Genomic DNA, 14106 nt, shown 5'->3' with positions numbered 1-14106 from the left:
AGCAGCTGCAGTAGCTCTCATCCAGGAAAGGCAGGAGCCAAAAGGAGCTAATAGCTGCAATGCCCTGCTTTTTATACCCTAGCAGGGCAGGGAAGGGGGAGTGGAACAGACTCAGCTTCCCGGGGCGGGGGCGGGGGGTGAAATGCCCTGCAGGGAGGGCAAAGCACTCGAAAGCCCTCTCCCCTTTGTTTTCAGAATGGGTGTTAACCCACAACACACACAGATCCAGATTCTGATTTCTGCTCTGTCTCAAGAGAGCCTTATCAAACAGGCTATTTTATTTGTTGCTGTACCACTACAATACACAAACCTTTAGAAATTCTTTCCAGTTAAGCTTTTAAAACATAGCGCAGACTGCCAGAGTTTCATGGTTTATTGCACAGGTTTTAATGAAAACAATCCCACACCATGTAGAATAAAAAATAAGTCTGGAGCAAGTCTAATTCTCCCCAGTTAGCCAAAAATCAAACAAAACCCCCAAACCCCCAAAGAGCTGAATGAGGAAAGAAAAATTATTAATATTTTGAGCACTCAAAAATGGAAAATAATTTTTAAAAAAATAGTTCATTTGCACTCAGAATTTACATTGATTTAATTGAAAAAGATTTATCTTAAGCCAGTTGAAGATTCTAAGCAAACAAAGACTGTATCACTAGCTCACATATTTCATTTTTAGTCCTTACTTAAACTTGTTTTCCGTAGGAATGCACAAAAGCAGATCATTTCACATAAGGCCAGCCAGAAGAAAACAAAACAAAACATCCCCAAAACCCAACCAACCAACCAAAACAAAACAAAACACCAAAACCCACAAAACCCCCCACAAAACCCAGAAAGCAAACAAGGAAGGAGTTGAATTCATAATCTAGTTTGTAGAAGATTAGTCTTGATTTGGTATTTCACCAGAAGTATACTAATCAGAAAGGAATTCTATCAATCTGAAAAGGGAGTGATACCAACAGAAAAAGAACCATAATCATTAGTGTGGTGACTAAATGGACTGATCCCCCTGTCCTTTATACTGTGTCAAAATGGATGAAAGTGTTATGATAATGAAAAGCAATTTGAACCATTCCAAATTACACACTGCTATTTCAACAAATTTAGGAGCTACACTGTACTCAGACTAAGGAGGAGTAGAAACTAAGGAAAGAATGAAGACTCCGTGTACTTCCTGTCAAATGCTGGCACTAGCTCCAAGATGACTGCCTAGCAGAGCTGTATTTCCTACTAAGGGCACCACAACCAGCTTACTGGCCCAAAGAAACTTGTCTCGTATTCTTAGGACCTATGTACTTTGACAAACAATGGTAAGAATCTCAATTAACAAAGTATCAGCAAAATTAATTCTGGACATATATAGCCATCTCAAAAGCTGGAATTATTTTCTTCAGATTTTTTACCCTTCAACTGGCAATTTTTCTTAATGCATGCTGCAATTAACCTAAAAAAAAAATTTAAAAATGCAACAAGCATACAGCTACCAAATAGGAAACTAAACAGAGACTGAAAATAACATGGGAATAGCTGTATATTGTGGAGACTCCATTTCACTGATGGTTAAAAGCAAAGTAAGTTGGGCTTGCTTCTCCTCAGGGTTTCAAGTATTTCCAGACAGTTATAACGCATTTAAGTTTCTGGTAAAAAAATGCAAATATATAGAGTAAAAGCTATTCTGAATATTACTAGAAATATAAAGAATGGGTAGTTAGGAGTATTTATATAAGATAGATGAAAATACTTTCTGCAGCATTATTTCTGTTACTGTTTTATGCAGTTATGATTACTTCTATTAGCCATATAGTTTTGATGCAGCTCAATAAAACAAAATAAATGGAGTATCAGGACACTGAACCTGAATCTTCTTCCAACTTCTCTTGGAGCAATGTAATACCATGGAATTTAGTCAGTATTTTAAAAAGAAATATTAGACTTAGTCCATTTATTGATTTATTTATTCATTGTCTTCCCCTTAGTGTTTGGAACTTCAGTGTTGTTGAACAATTTACTCATCCAGGAAGCAGTCCAGAGACCAATGAGGAGGTTGATGATGGGAATGTTCAGGTGATGATGTTCTTAAATGGTAAGAGACTTTACGAGTCTGGTGTCGAAGCTCCTCTACAGGACGTTTCCTAAGTAAACATTAGTTTACAATCAGATTGAACACTTCTCAAAAATCATCAAAATTATCTCATGGTCATTATTTTTTTTTCTATTTAAAATTGTCAGCTTTTAAAATTTTTATTTTAAAAGGAGATGTGGTGTTCATCATATACTTCTCTGAAAAATAGACTGGTAACTTTCTCTGTATTACTCTTTTTACTGAATACTTAGTTCTACATACCTATTGTCTCTATTTCCCCTAAAAGACAGAAGCTAGCCATGGTCATTGCAAGTTAACTTCTAAAAGTTGTAAAAATTTCCTGGTAGGAAGAGCCTAATTTTAAGGTTATTCACAAGCCTGCAGCATGAGGACAATCACTAAAATCGGCAATAATGTCAACTTAAGAACAATGTGGCTTGTGGTATTCTTGTGCTGTTTTGAGTTGGCAAGGCCAGTGGACTGGAGTCTACCTGAAAGGCTCTGAAACAGATGAATATTTAAGAGATGATGGAGTCTCCAATGGGAAAATTGTAAAATGGTTGTCTAGTCATTTTGATTGCAAGGAGTGGGCCTGGGTACTGGATCAGTCTGTAACTCTGGCATCTGGGTGTACAGGGAATGGATAATACGCTGGAAAATTCTGGAGGTACATACTCATCTGGGATCCTGGTTTTTGGCCACCATTTGTTCACAGGTGGACAATCTAGTCTTAAGTTGGACAGGGAAACTACTAGGAAAGGTGGCTACAACAACCCCTGTGTTTCAGTGTATAACCCCAGTAAAACCTGGATAGTAGTTCATTATAAATGAATGGGTGTTTTGGGAGAATGGCACTGACCCAGGCTGGAAAAAAGGACTCCCAAATTGCCCAAAACCTTGCAAATGAAGGTGTAACAGGAACTGCCTGTGTGGCATTGAAGTGAAACTGGCCCAGGTGTGGCTTAGCTGCTACTGCAGACCTTTCTATGGAGTGGACTGCTGAAGATCACCAAAACCTGCAGGAGAACAATCAGACCTAGCACCAGCTCATGGAGATAAATCTACAGGCAAGTAAAGGGCTTGCTCTAGCAGCAGGAGCAAAGTGAGACAGTAATAATGTTCCACCTAGCTACCAACATCCCACAACCTCATGCTTGGGGAGGTGCAATATAGACTATAAATACTGTGGAAACAGAAAGTCATCGAATATCTTGGAGTTGGAAGGGACCTTTAAAGGACATCTTAAACTAGAGCAGGCTGCTCAGATCCCCATTCAACCCAAACTTGAATGTTTCCGAGGATAGGGTTTCTGCCACCTCTCTGGGCAACCAGTTCAGTGCCTCACCACTCATTGTAAAAATTATCTTCCTTATATCTAGTCTACACTCTTTTAGTTTAAAACCCTTACCTCTTGTCCTATCACAAAAGGCCCTACTAATAATGCATTCCTCATCATCAGAGACTTTATGAGGTACTTGGTACCAGGTTTAGTTGATTAGATGGTGTTGGGTGATAGATTGGTGTAATGGGTTGGGGCAGACCCCCTCCCCACCACGCGCAGAAATAACGACTCAAACAAACAGATTGCAAAAGTGATGGAAAGTTTAAATAGAGAACAGTGAGTGCGTGCAGAAAGCTAGGAACACAGTGACAAAAGGAACCCCAAAACAGACCCAGAAAGATCCCATCCCCACCTGAGGGTGCACCCAAAACCCCCAGGGATCCTCCTCCCCCCACCACTGCTAGGCTAGTCTCAGCTGGCCAGATCTGAGACTGCCCATCCCCCCATGGCCTTGGGCCTAACCAGGCCCATGGCCGGGAGATCTCTCCCCCAGTTACCGGGTGTTGGAGAGGAAAGGAAAGAGGAAGTGCCAGGCCCTGCCGTAAAATTTATATTGGTGCAAGGGATTATGGTGGAAATACCTAATTTCCTGTGTCCACCCACTGGGCTGGACTTCTGGACACAGGAAACACCCCCGTAGCAGAGGGCACCCAGCCCAAACTACAACAGTTGGACTCGATGATCTCAAAGGTCTTACCAACCTGGTTAATTCTGAGCATTCTGAGTATATTATAGGCTCCCTCTAGGTACTTTAAAGCTGCAATATCATCTCCCTGGAGCCTTCTCTTCTCTAGACTGGACAGACTGAAATCTCTCAGATTTTTTTTCATAGGAGAGTTGGTCTAGCCTTCTGATCAATTTTGTGGCCCTCTTCTGGACCTGCTCCAACAGGTTCATTAACTGTTAGTCCTACTAGTTTTATTGCTTTTAAGGGCTTTACTGTGCACATGCTGAAATGTCCTTTATGGCCAATGTGGTTCTGCCAATGGTGGGAAGTCAGAGTGCAGCTGCTTGCACCTCTCACAGGTTAACACTGCCCTGTAGAACATCAAGTTTGGGTGTGAATGTAGCAAAAGTGTGACCAATGGGTAAAAGTAACTATGGGCAAGTTTTTTATTTGGCAGGAGACCAAGGCAGAGAAAGGGAGATACAATAGCAGCAAAAAGGAGGGTCAACAAACAGAAAAGGATAAAATGTAAGCCATATGCTTGGGATTCTCAAGGAGAACCTGACAGTCCCTGAGCTTGGTCACTATAGCCAGAACAGGACAATAAATGAAACCTGGTGTTTCCACATGAGGCCAAACTGCTTCTGTAGTCAGGAGGATGGGAGGGGAGGTCCTTTTTCTGACTGGTAAAGAAAACACTCAGACAGATGGATTAAGCCCCCTGGTATCATTGTGTTAGTGCTCATTCAATGCCTGACAGTATTGGCACTTCCACCTCCTAATTTCTGGCATTATTTCATTCTGCACCAAGGCAGTAAATCAATATGACTAGCTAAGTCAGGTGTTAGAATAAGGATATAATCTACCCACTTGTTAAAACTGGCAACAAGAAAAGCCAGTCAGTACTGACATTGATGCTTCCATTATATAGTGGCATGATGCTGATTTTAATGATAGTATTTTCCTTCTCAGGCCAGTAGAAGAAAAATAGATTGGCTGTATGAAGTCAACTTGGAGCTTTGCTCCCTTCCCTGTAAGCAATAGAGGTCAATATCTGATCTTGTACAGCATGACTTTCTGAGGAAACACAGAAAAGAAATTAGGATCTTGTAATCTTTGTGGGAAATTGAAGGGTCACTGTTTTAATTGTATGAAAAAAAAAGGAAAAGCTCTAGCCTTTCAAAAACAGCTAACCAATGTCAGTGTCAGAATTTTACATGAGAAACATTTCAGCCTTTGCTAAGACTTCTGCACATTGCTTTTGCAACTACCTTAAAGACTGCATAATAGAACTCAGTTTTGTTCTTTCCAAAACAATTCAAATAATTATATTTGTAATTCTCTTGAAGCAGAAGATAAATTCTCTTCAAGAATAAAAACTTGAGATCTGCCTCAGCACAGGTTCAGTCTAATATTTGTTTTGCTAGCCAGTTATAAACTAAGTATTTATATTATTGCACCTATAAAGAATCATGAGTAACAATCTACTCTTCTAATTAAGGATGAAGTATGGAGGCTGATTCAGCTTTCTGCCAATGAATGCTTCAAGACGAAATATTTGCAGTCCCTACCAGGGAGCACCCATATACCATGAGATAACTGCACTCATACATAGGGGGTATAGAGAAACAACCACTTTTCTAGCCAACTAGTTGCCTAGACTGGGCATTACTATAAACGAGTGAAGACAGATGAATATATACAAGAAAGTAATCTATCCCACCCTAAACCAGACAATTCCAGAAGGCAGTTTATCCCACTATCTGCGTACATTAGCAATAATGAGAACTGAGACAACTAATTTAGACAGCATGTATAACAGCTGCATGGATTGAATTCAGTGAAATGCATAGCCTGTGAACACAGAGGGGATATACATCTGAGCAAAACCAAACTTTCTACTTATTCTACTAAGTCGACTAAGTATTATATTGCATTTCACTCCAGTTAGATGCAGTAAGCTCAGTGCAAACACATATACTTGCCTTTCAAAGTGTTCAATCTCCAGCTGTCTTTTGGTGACATCCAGTTCTGACTGCAGCTGAGCTGCTCTGTTTCTGAGATGAGCAAAATCTCGACTCTGCACAGCACTGTAAAGTCCATGCACTTCAATTAGATAGCAACCATAATCCTCCAAGTATGTTGCCAATTATCCACAATTATCCAAAATTACAAGGGCAGATATACCATGAAATGGAGACTATAAACTCTTTTTAGTAAAATACAACACTATGCAGAAAAATTCTATTAGGGTATAGCTGAGGAATCAGAAGCAGGATTTTAGTATCTTCTGCTGCTAAAGTAAGCAAGGTCATTGGTCATTTGAAAATGGAGATAGATATAAACCCATCTCTCTATATATACACTTGAGAAGAACAAAAAACCTTGCAATATTCTTTTGGTCAGTTACTCACAGTTTATTTTCTCCTTCAGAAAGCTGTTCCTTGAGAAACTGGATTTCAGAGTCCTTTTCTTGCTTTGCTCTCTGTGACTGAAATGCTATCTCATGGCTGCACACAAGCAAAGACTCCAGGTTTTTCATAGATGCTCTTTCAGTTCCCAGTTGTTTTCTCAGCAGCTCTATTTCTGAGTCAGATGACTTACACTTGCTCCACAGCTAAACAAAGATTTTAAAGTTTTAGATATTTGTCTGTTAAGCTTAGAGGCTATCTATTATGCTAACCTTGAAAAAAAACAAAGGAGAGAGAAAAAGAGTAAAGGAAGTCTGAAATCTAAAATTTTATCTCATTTGCCTTCAGTCAAAATTCTGTGTCAGATTTATAAATTCATACAATGTGTGTATATATATATATAAAAATATTAATGTACTTGATAGAAATTACAAAATGCTATTGAAATACACGGATCAATGGATACAGATTGTAACAGAATCACTAAAGAGGAGGAGGAAAGTTATACATTTTGTTGAGGCAAGAAACCACTGATTAACCACTTGCATGCAGGAAATGATACGTGGTATAACAAACAAATATCTGCACCACCAGCAGAGTAAAATTACATTTATTTTACTCAACAGAGCATCAAGAATAATTCTGTGGGGAAAGTTAAAATGAATAAAATAAAAAATGAGAGATTAAGTATCTAAATCTGTAGGGAAAGTGAAAATGAATAAAGTCAAACCCAAGTCATTAAGTACCTATGTGTCTTAAAAAAGAATACCCTAGCATGTTCCACTGCAAAGGGAACAATAGATGTACCCAAGACATAACTACACACACACACACAAAAAAATATTCCAGAGATGGTGAGCCTGGAAAAATCTGTATTGAGTCAGCCACAGAGACATGGAAAACTGCCTGTTTTAATCTTAGCCTAAGAAACCTAGATACTATTTTTCCTTCATGTGTGCATTTTAGTATGTTTAACTGAGTCCATCTGGGGTACTGCAAACACTTTTATCTATACTTCAGTCAAACCTAGTTTACATTAAGCACAGTACTGCTCACCCAAAGGTCATGGTAAATCTTTGAACTAAAACATCCTAACAAACAACCCCCCTCCTCTGCAGTGTATTCCTCAATTTTTAGAGGATAACTGCTTATATATTCAAACAAGGAAGATGTTGAGAGAATTCAGGTCATAGGCCAAGGCGGGGGGGGGGGGGGAGCGGGGGAAGGGGGAAGGAAAAATATTCTTTTTCACTTCACAAAGCAAAATGCAAATTTTTTGTGTTTACCAAAGTAAACTAAAAATTTTATTCAATCTGGAAGATTCAATTTTCTACTAACTGTCAATGAAAAAATCCAGTTCCTTTGCCAATGAACAGTTTTGATATTTTACTTTTGTATTTCAGAACAAAGAATACTGAAAACTGTAGAAAGTGTAAGTTACATGAAAATAAACAATATTAGAAACACTGAAAGAATTATGTTATTCAATATCAGGCTTAATTTACACTTCTAAATATACATATGCTACAATCTGGCAACACAGATTCCTGCAGTGGAATGCTATGTAAAATAAGAGCCCTATCTGAAGGTTACAAATGGCAGATGAAGGGCTACTGGTTGAAAGGTATGTAAAAAATAGTGACAATTTTCCAACTTCAGACTTTTCTCCAACTCCCCAGGTGCATTTCTGCATTTTTCTCGCCCAAAACTGTTGGTGCTCTCAACTGTCCCAGCAAGCCATTTTACTGACAATCTCACAGAAGGATCCAGAAAGGCTTAGTCATATCAGATTGTGGTGGTTTGGAGAGAAGGGCCTAGCCTTCTCTCCCCCACAAAGAGGAAGAAAAACCACAGCTAGCCAGCCAGAGAAGCAAAAGGAAAAAAATGCTGTATTTTACAAGCAATTTGGAGAATGCAGGATATGTACAAAATTTACAATATTTACAACATATATACAGAAATATGCAGCAAAGTAAAAATAAACAATAATACAGGAAAGAAATTCCCTCCTCTGGAGGAGGGTTCCCCCCCTGCACCCCCTTATCTCCCCTTTTTCCCCAAAGAGGGTTAGAAAGAGAGAAAAAGGCAGGTTATTAATAAAGCAGAGTGTTAGTAGGCCTTATCTGTTCAGGGTCACTCTGGCAGGGAGGTCCCTCTGGAAAGGGAGAAGGAAAGGCGCGAACTGAGGAAAGTTCCAACTGAACTCAAAACTTAAAGTTGCATTCTACCAATCTACCAATGAAATTAATTTAGAATATCTGATTGGTTTTGTTAATATTCCAAAACATTCAGCCAGAGTGTCTCAGCACTGTCTCTTAAAGGCACAGCCTCAAACAGTCACACAGATCTCATGAAAGCTTCAGAAAAATGTCACAAGCTGAAGCTTTTCCCTATCTAAAGAGTCAAAGAAGATTCCACAAGCAAACAAAAGACACCACGCACATTTGGCTGGAACAAATAACCAACTGTCAAACAGCAGCTTTACCCATGGTGTATGGAAGAGACATAGAGGTTGAAAGAGAATGCTGGAATTCTGTAAAGAATAAATTATCTCATCTGGAGCAGAGGATGGACAGGATGGTGACAGAATAATACTGAAAACATCTAAGTATGTATGAACAATTTTTCAAAGTTTATCCAAGCTGAGTTTTTAAAAATTTGCCTATCAAAGATTAATTGTGTAGTGCTAGTAAAAATCAGGTTCAACAGAAATTTATTTTCAAGGGAAATCAAGGAAAGAGCACAGTAAAATTTTTTAATAGAAACTTCTGTGCTTTAGAAATATGCCTTACACATAACTGCTATGAACCTGAACACAACATTTGGAAGTGGCATTAAGCACAATTTTGAACAATTGTAGCCTTAAAATACTACCAGACCATTTCAAGGGTGAACTATGGAAAAAACAATTTCAACTTACTTGTTCCATCTCTGTTTCAAGGAGCTCCATTTTCTCTTTCAGCCTGCGGTTCTCAGACTCCATGCTGATCAGCACCAGTCTAACAGAGTTACAATCTGCTTCTGCTTCATAGTATTTTGCTTCCCAACTTTCTCCTTGTTCACAGGCTGTCTGGTAACTCTCCAAAAGCTCACCGTTCTCTCTTTCCTAACACATAAAGCTTGTTTGTTTAGTGATTTATGTAAGCTTCACAAAACAGGGACATCTACAGATCTACAGGGATGGTATGGTATCATGTGTTCTCCTTCCACCGAAAGCTTTGCCATTTGGCCAAAACAATGAGAGACTTCTTAGGAACTAGTGTTTTCTCCAAGATGGTGGCGTTTTAGTGCTCAAAAGATACTTGTTAAAAATGGCTATATTAACATCATAAATATGAAGTATAACAATATATTGCAGAAATATTTTTGTTACTATTCATACCATATGGTAGTAAAGGCAAGAGTTCCAAGTCTCTGTATTATCCAGTCTGAATTTTAATAAACATGCACAAATATATATATGTACGTGTGCATGCACGTGTGTATATATACATAAAGATCACAATGAAATGTACTTCATTACTTGTGTACTGCAAAAACAGCTGAGAAAATGTATTCAAACTACTAAAAAATATTAGTAGAATGCACATACATTTTGGATAAAAAGCAAATTCTTCCATGAAGATACCATTAAAATGTTATTTTCAATTAAAAATCAGTTTTTGTTAACAAGTTTCATCTATAAACTTACTTTTGACTTCAGTACACTCTTCAGCCTGACAATATCTGTGTTTGAATCCTGGGCTTTCAACTTCATATCATCAAGCTCATTTTGATACTTAGCTATATTTTTATATAGTACCTATGAAGAAAGATTTGATTCATAAGGTTAGAGTATCATGTTTGTAGCTTTACAAAAAATTAGGATAAGTGCATATCTAACACCTATGGTTTTATTAACTCATTCTTTAAAGACTATGTAAGATTGAAATCATGTATATTTCTATGAACAATTTTTTTTAATTTGTAACAAATATTTTGGTCCTTTGATTTACAAATAATGCTAAATCTTCTTTAAAAGAAGAAAAATGACAATATAGAATGTAGCAATTATGAAGAAAAAGACAGATAGTTCATTTAGTAGCTAGATGGTCATAGCAAAATAGCCTGCCTCATTTAAACAGCAGAGCTCAGAGTTAGCTCCCCTCTTTTACACATGTACAGTCTCTTAAAAGCTCAGACTTGAAAAAGCAAAAAACAGCTTAAAAAATTAGTTAACTAATCAAGTAGTTACTTCCTAGTCAGCAGAAATAAACCCAGAAGTTTTAGGAGAACACATACCAAATTTCTGCCAACTGCTCCTCAAGAAACAGAACGAGGGAACAGAACAGAACAGAACAGAACAGAACAGAACAGAACAGAACAGAATAGAATAGAATAGAATAGAATAGAATAGAATAGAATTAACCAGGTTGGAAGAGACCTTCAAGATCATTGAGTCCAACCTACTATCCAACACTATCTAATCAACTAAACCATGGCACCAAGCACCCCATCAAGTCTCTTCCTAAAAACCTCCAGTGATGGTGACTCCACCACCTCCCTGGGTAGCCCATTCCAATGGCAAATCAACCTTTCTGTGAAGAACTTCTTCTTAACATCCAGCCTAAACCTCCCCTGGCACAGCTTGAGACTGTGTCCTCTTGTTCTGGTGATGGCCACCCGGGAGAAGAGACCAACCCCCACCTGGCTACAACCTCCCTTCAAGTAGTTGTAGACAGCAATAAGGTCTCCACTGAGGCCTTCTCTTCTCCAGGCTAAGCAACCCCAGCTCCCTCACCCTCTCCTCATAAGGCTTGTGCTGCAAACCCCTCCCCAGCTTTGTTGCTCTTCTCTGGACACGTTCCAGCAACTCAACATCTTTCCTAAACTGAGGGGCCCAGAACTGGACACAGTACTCAAGGTGCCTAACCAGTGCTAAGTACAGGGGCACAAGGACTTTCTTGCTCCTACTGGCCACACTGTTCCTGATGCAGGCCAGGATGCCATTGGCCTCTTGGCTACCTGGGCACACTGCTGGCTCAGAAAAAAACTAGGAAAGCCATCATTAACTGCTCTGTTCAGAAACAATTCTTCCTTACACAATTACTAGAACTTTCAAATGCAGAACTAGGGAAAGGCAGGTGTGTGCCTGTCTGTTTGTGGAGAAGACAAGGGAAAACATCTTATTCCTATTGTAACAAAGCTGTATATTGTTGAGTAAGGTGATTTGGAAATCTGAACTTTTCCAGTAAGCCCAAGAAAAATTAATACTACTACTTAGAGTATCATCTAAATTAATGGAAGAACACAGAGGAACCAATACATACTATAGAGGTAAGCCTATTAAAAGTAGTTGATCTTGTGAGCCTAGGACTTTTTGTTTCTAACTGCTTCTACAAGCATCCAGGCATTGCAATGGAAACAGGGAGGCTTTCAACTGCAATTCTGAGCTTTTCTAGGATACTCAAAGAAAGCACTAAAAAGAAACAATTAGTATGTTTGAGGTAAGAAATACTTAGAATGAGAGTTGTCTCACCTAGCTTCTGCAGTGCAGAATTAGGCACGTGATCTAAACTAGTTATCTACACTTTATAATGAAAAGAGAGAGCTGGGATGGCGTCCCTCTCCTTTTGGAGGACTTTTCTTCACCAAAAAAGGAGCCTTAATGACTTAAAACTTGTATATACCTAACATCAAGCAAAGTTAATTTGCTCCTTCAAAACTGGGTAGCCTTCTACAGGAAGCGAAAGTATTTTCAAAGACAAAGGTACGCTAAGCAGTAGGTTAAGTGCAGAGAAGAAAGATCAAATTGAAGAAAACGCCAGAATATTATATAGTGATGAACCATTAGAGGTATTAAGCCTAATTTCTAGTTGCTTGGAAAACATATTAATTCTATGAACATTTTATGTGCATGAGATGACACTTTAAGTATTTTAATTACTTTCATTAGTAACTGTACACAGGTAAATAACACACTAGATGATGTAATGTTGTATTATCATCAGATATTTCCAGCATCTTTTATCCAAAAGCTACTTTAAAGTAATGTAAATAAATACAATACTATTAATAAAGTTTTGGATCTTATTAAAACGTGTTCTGTGTTAAATTATTACAAGTCAAATTCATAAGCTTGTAAGTGCTCTGGGCCAGTCACAGCACAGTATAAGAAATACTCACAGCCTCATTTATAGCACTTTTCCATATAAGCAATAGTTATAACAGCTACAATGTTTTTACATGAAGATCAGAAAAAAAGAACAATTAATTACAAAACAACATTACTTGGCTGTTCCTTAAGATAAACATCCAAACCATCACCTAAGAACAGCTGGTCCTTTTTATACTAGTAAGCTGCACAATAAGGGAAACATCAGAGTTTGAAAAATTAGCTTAAAAATTCGTTTGCATATTTACTTCATATGAAGGCCCAACGATTCTATGCACAATTTTCCTTTTTATTCAAGGGTTCTTTGTACAAATATACCTGATTTTCTTCCTTAATATTAGAAAGATGCTCTTGTAACCTGTCATTCTCCTGAGCTAATGATTCTCTGTTCTTGTTAGACTGTGCAAGTTCTTTGTTGATTTCTTGTAACTGTTGATGCAGACTGATGATATCTTTCTCACAGACACAGAGCGCTTCAGTAGATTTTCTATGCAGCAAACAATAAGTACTTCAGGTATGACAATACTGCCCAGCTTAATACAAAGAGTAGCTTTTCCAGTGGTTAAATTTGCAATACATGAAACAAAGCTGTAACATTTTAATATTTAACAGGGTAAAAAACAACTAGACATTAGCACATCCTGTGGTTAAATTTTTGTTATGTTTTACATTAATCAGAATTTAATAATGATCTTGACATTTTACCCTTACTTTGTGGAACGCTCCAACTCAGAAATCATAATCTTCAAATCTGAAATTATTTTCTCCTTGAAAAGAAAAACAAAAATAAAATAAACCTCTCACTACTCCTCAGCATAATTAAAAAAAAACCAAACAAACAAATTTTCCTTTTATTCAGTTAATTGATTAATGTAACATGCAAAATAGATTGTCCTTTTCATGTACTGTTTAGAGCTGAAAATTCTGATCTAATTTGGCAAATATAGGAACAAACATTATTATCTTCTGTGGAATATACAATACCTGTTTTATATTTGTGGTTCTAATAGTTGCATTTTGTTTACACTCCTAAACTAAATTATGTCTTCTATTAGGTAAGTTATCATAGCTTTTCTACAATGAATAAGCTACAAGAGTTTGGTAATTTGTAATTGATAAAACAAACTCCCTTGTCTCTTGTCTTTGGATATAGATATTAAAAGGAGCCTAAACAGGATAAGGAAGTATCTTCCACTGGAGATACAACAGAGGTAAGAGACAGCCATCTCTAGTCTAAAATGGACAGCACTTTACATTTTACAGTTTTCAAAATGCAAATTCAGTGGTTATGGCAAGATTATTATAGCCTATCCTGGAATATCTTGTAGTATTTTGTTAAAAATCACTGCAAATTCTTAAGAATCACAACTTTCTTTAGTTTATCATAAGTTTATATCCAGATAACTTAAGGTGAAGTGAAAAATAATGATTCAGAAGAACAAAGCAGCT

At 37.6% G+C, this 14106-nt stretch overlaps 1 protein-coding gene across 1 annotated transcript in view; it reads right to left on the bottom strand.

Annotated features, from left to right (window-relative positions):
* Positions 1-278: 278 nt before the first annotated feature.
* Positions 279-14106, bottom strand: part of LOC137441353 (testis-specific gene 10 protein-like) — a 29585-nt gene continuing 15757 nt past the window's right edge. Inside the window, exons 8-14 of the mRNA XM_068138760.1 lie at positions 13369-13424; positions 12976-13144; positions 10195-10305; positions 9424-9609; positions 6507-6709; positions 6078-6182; positions 279-2132 (exon numbers count right to left, since the gene is read on the bottom strand). Of these exons, the coding sequence (XP_067994861.1) occupies positions 2006-2132; positions 6078-6182; positions 6507-6709; positions 9424-9609; positions 10195-10305; positions 12976-13144; positions 13369-13424 (957 nt within the window). The 3' untranslated portion in view covers positions 279-2005. The remainder of the gene's footprint in view (positions 2133-6077; positions 6183-6506; positions 6710-9423; positions 9610-10194; positions 10306-12975; positions 13145-13368; positions 13425-14106) is intronic.

The sequence above is a fragment of the Melanerpes formicivorus genome, unplaced genomic scaffold (genome assembly GCF_026170545.1).
Source record: "Melanerpes formicivorus ecotype bairdi unplaced genomic scaffold, bMelFor1.0.p_v2 SCAF_1, whole genome shotgun sequence".
NCBI lineage: Eukaryota > Metazoa > Chordata > Aves > Piciformes > Picidae > Melanerpes > Melanerpes formicivorus.
The sequence above is the reverse complement of the archived record's forward strand: the minus strand, read 5'-3'. Positions and strand labels throughout refer to the sequence as shown.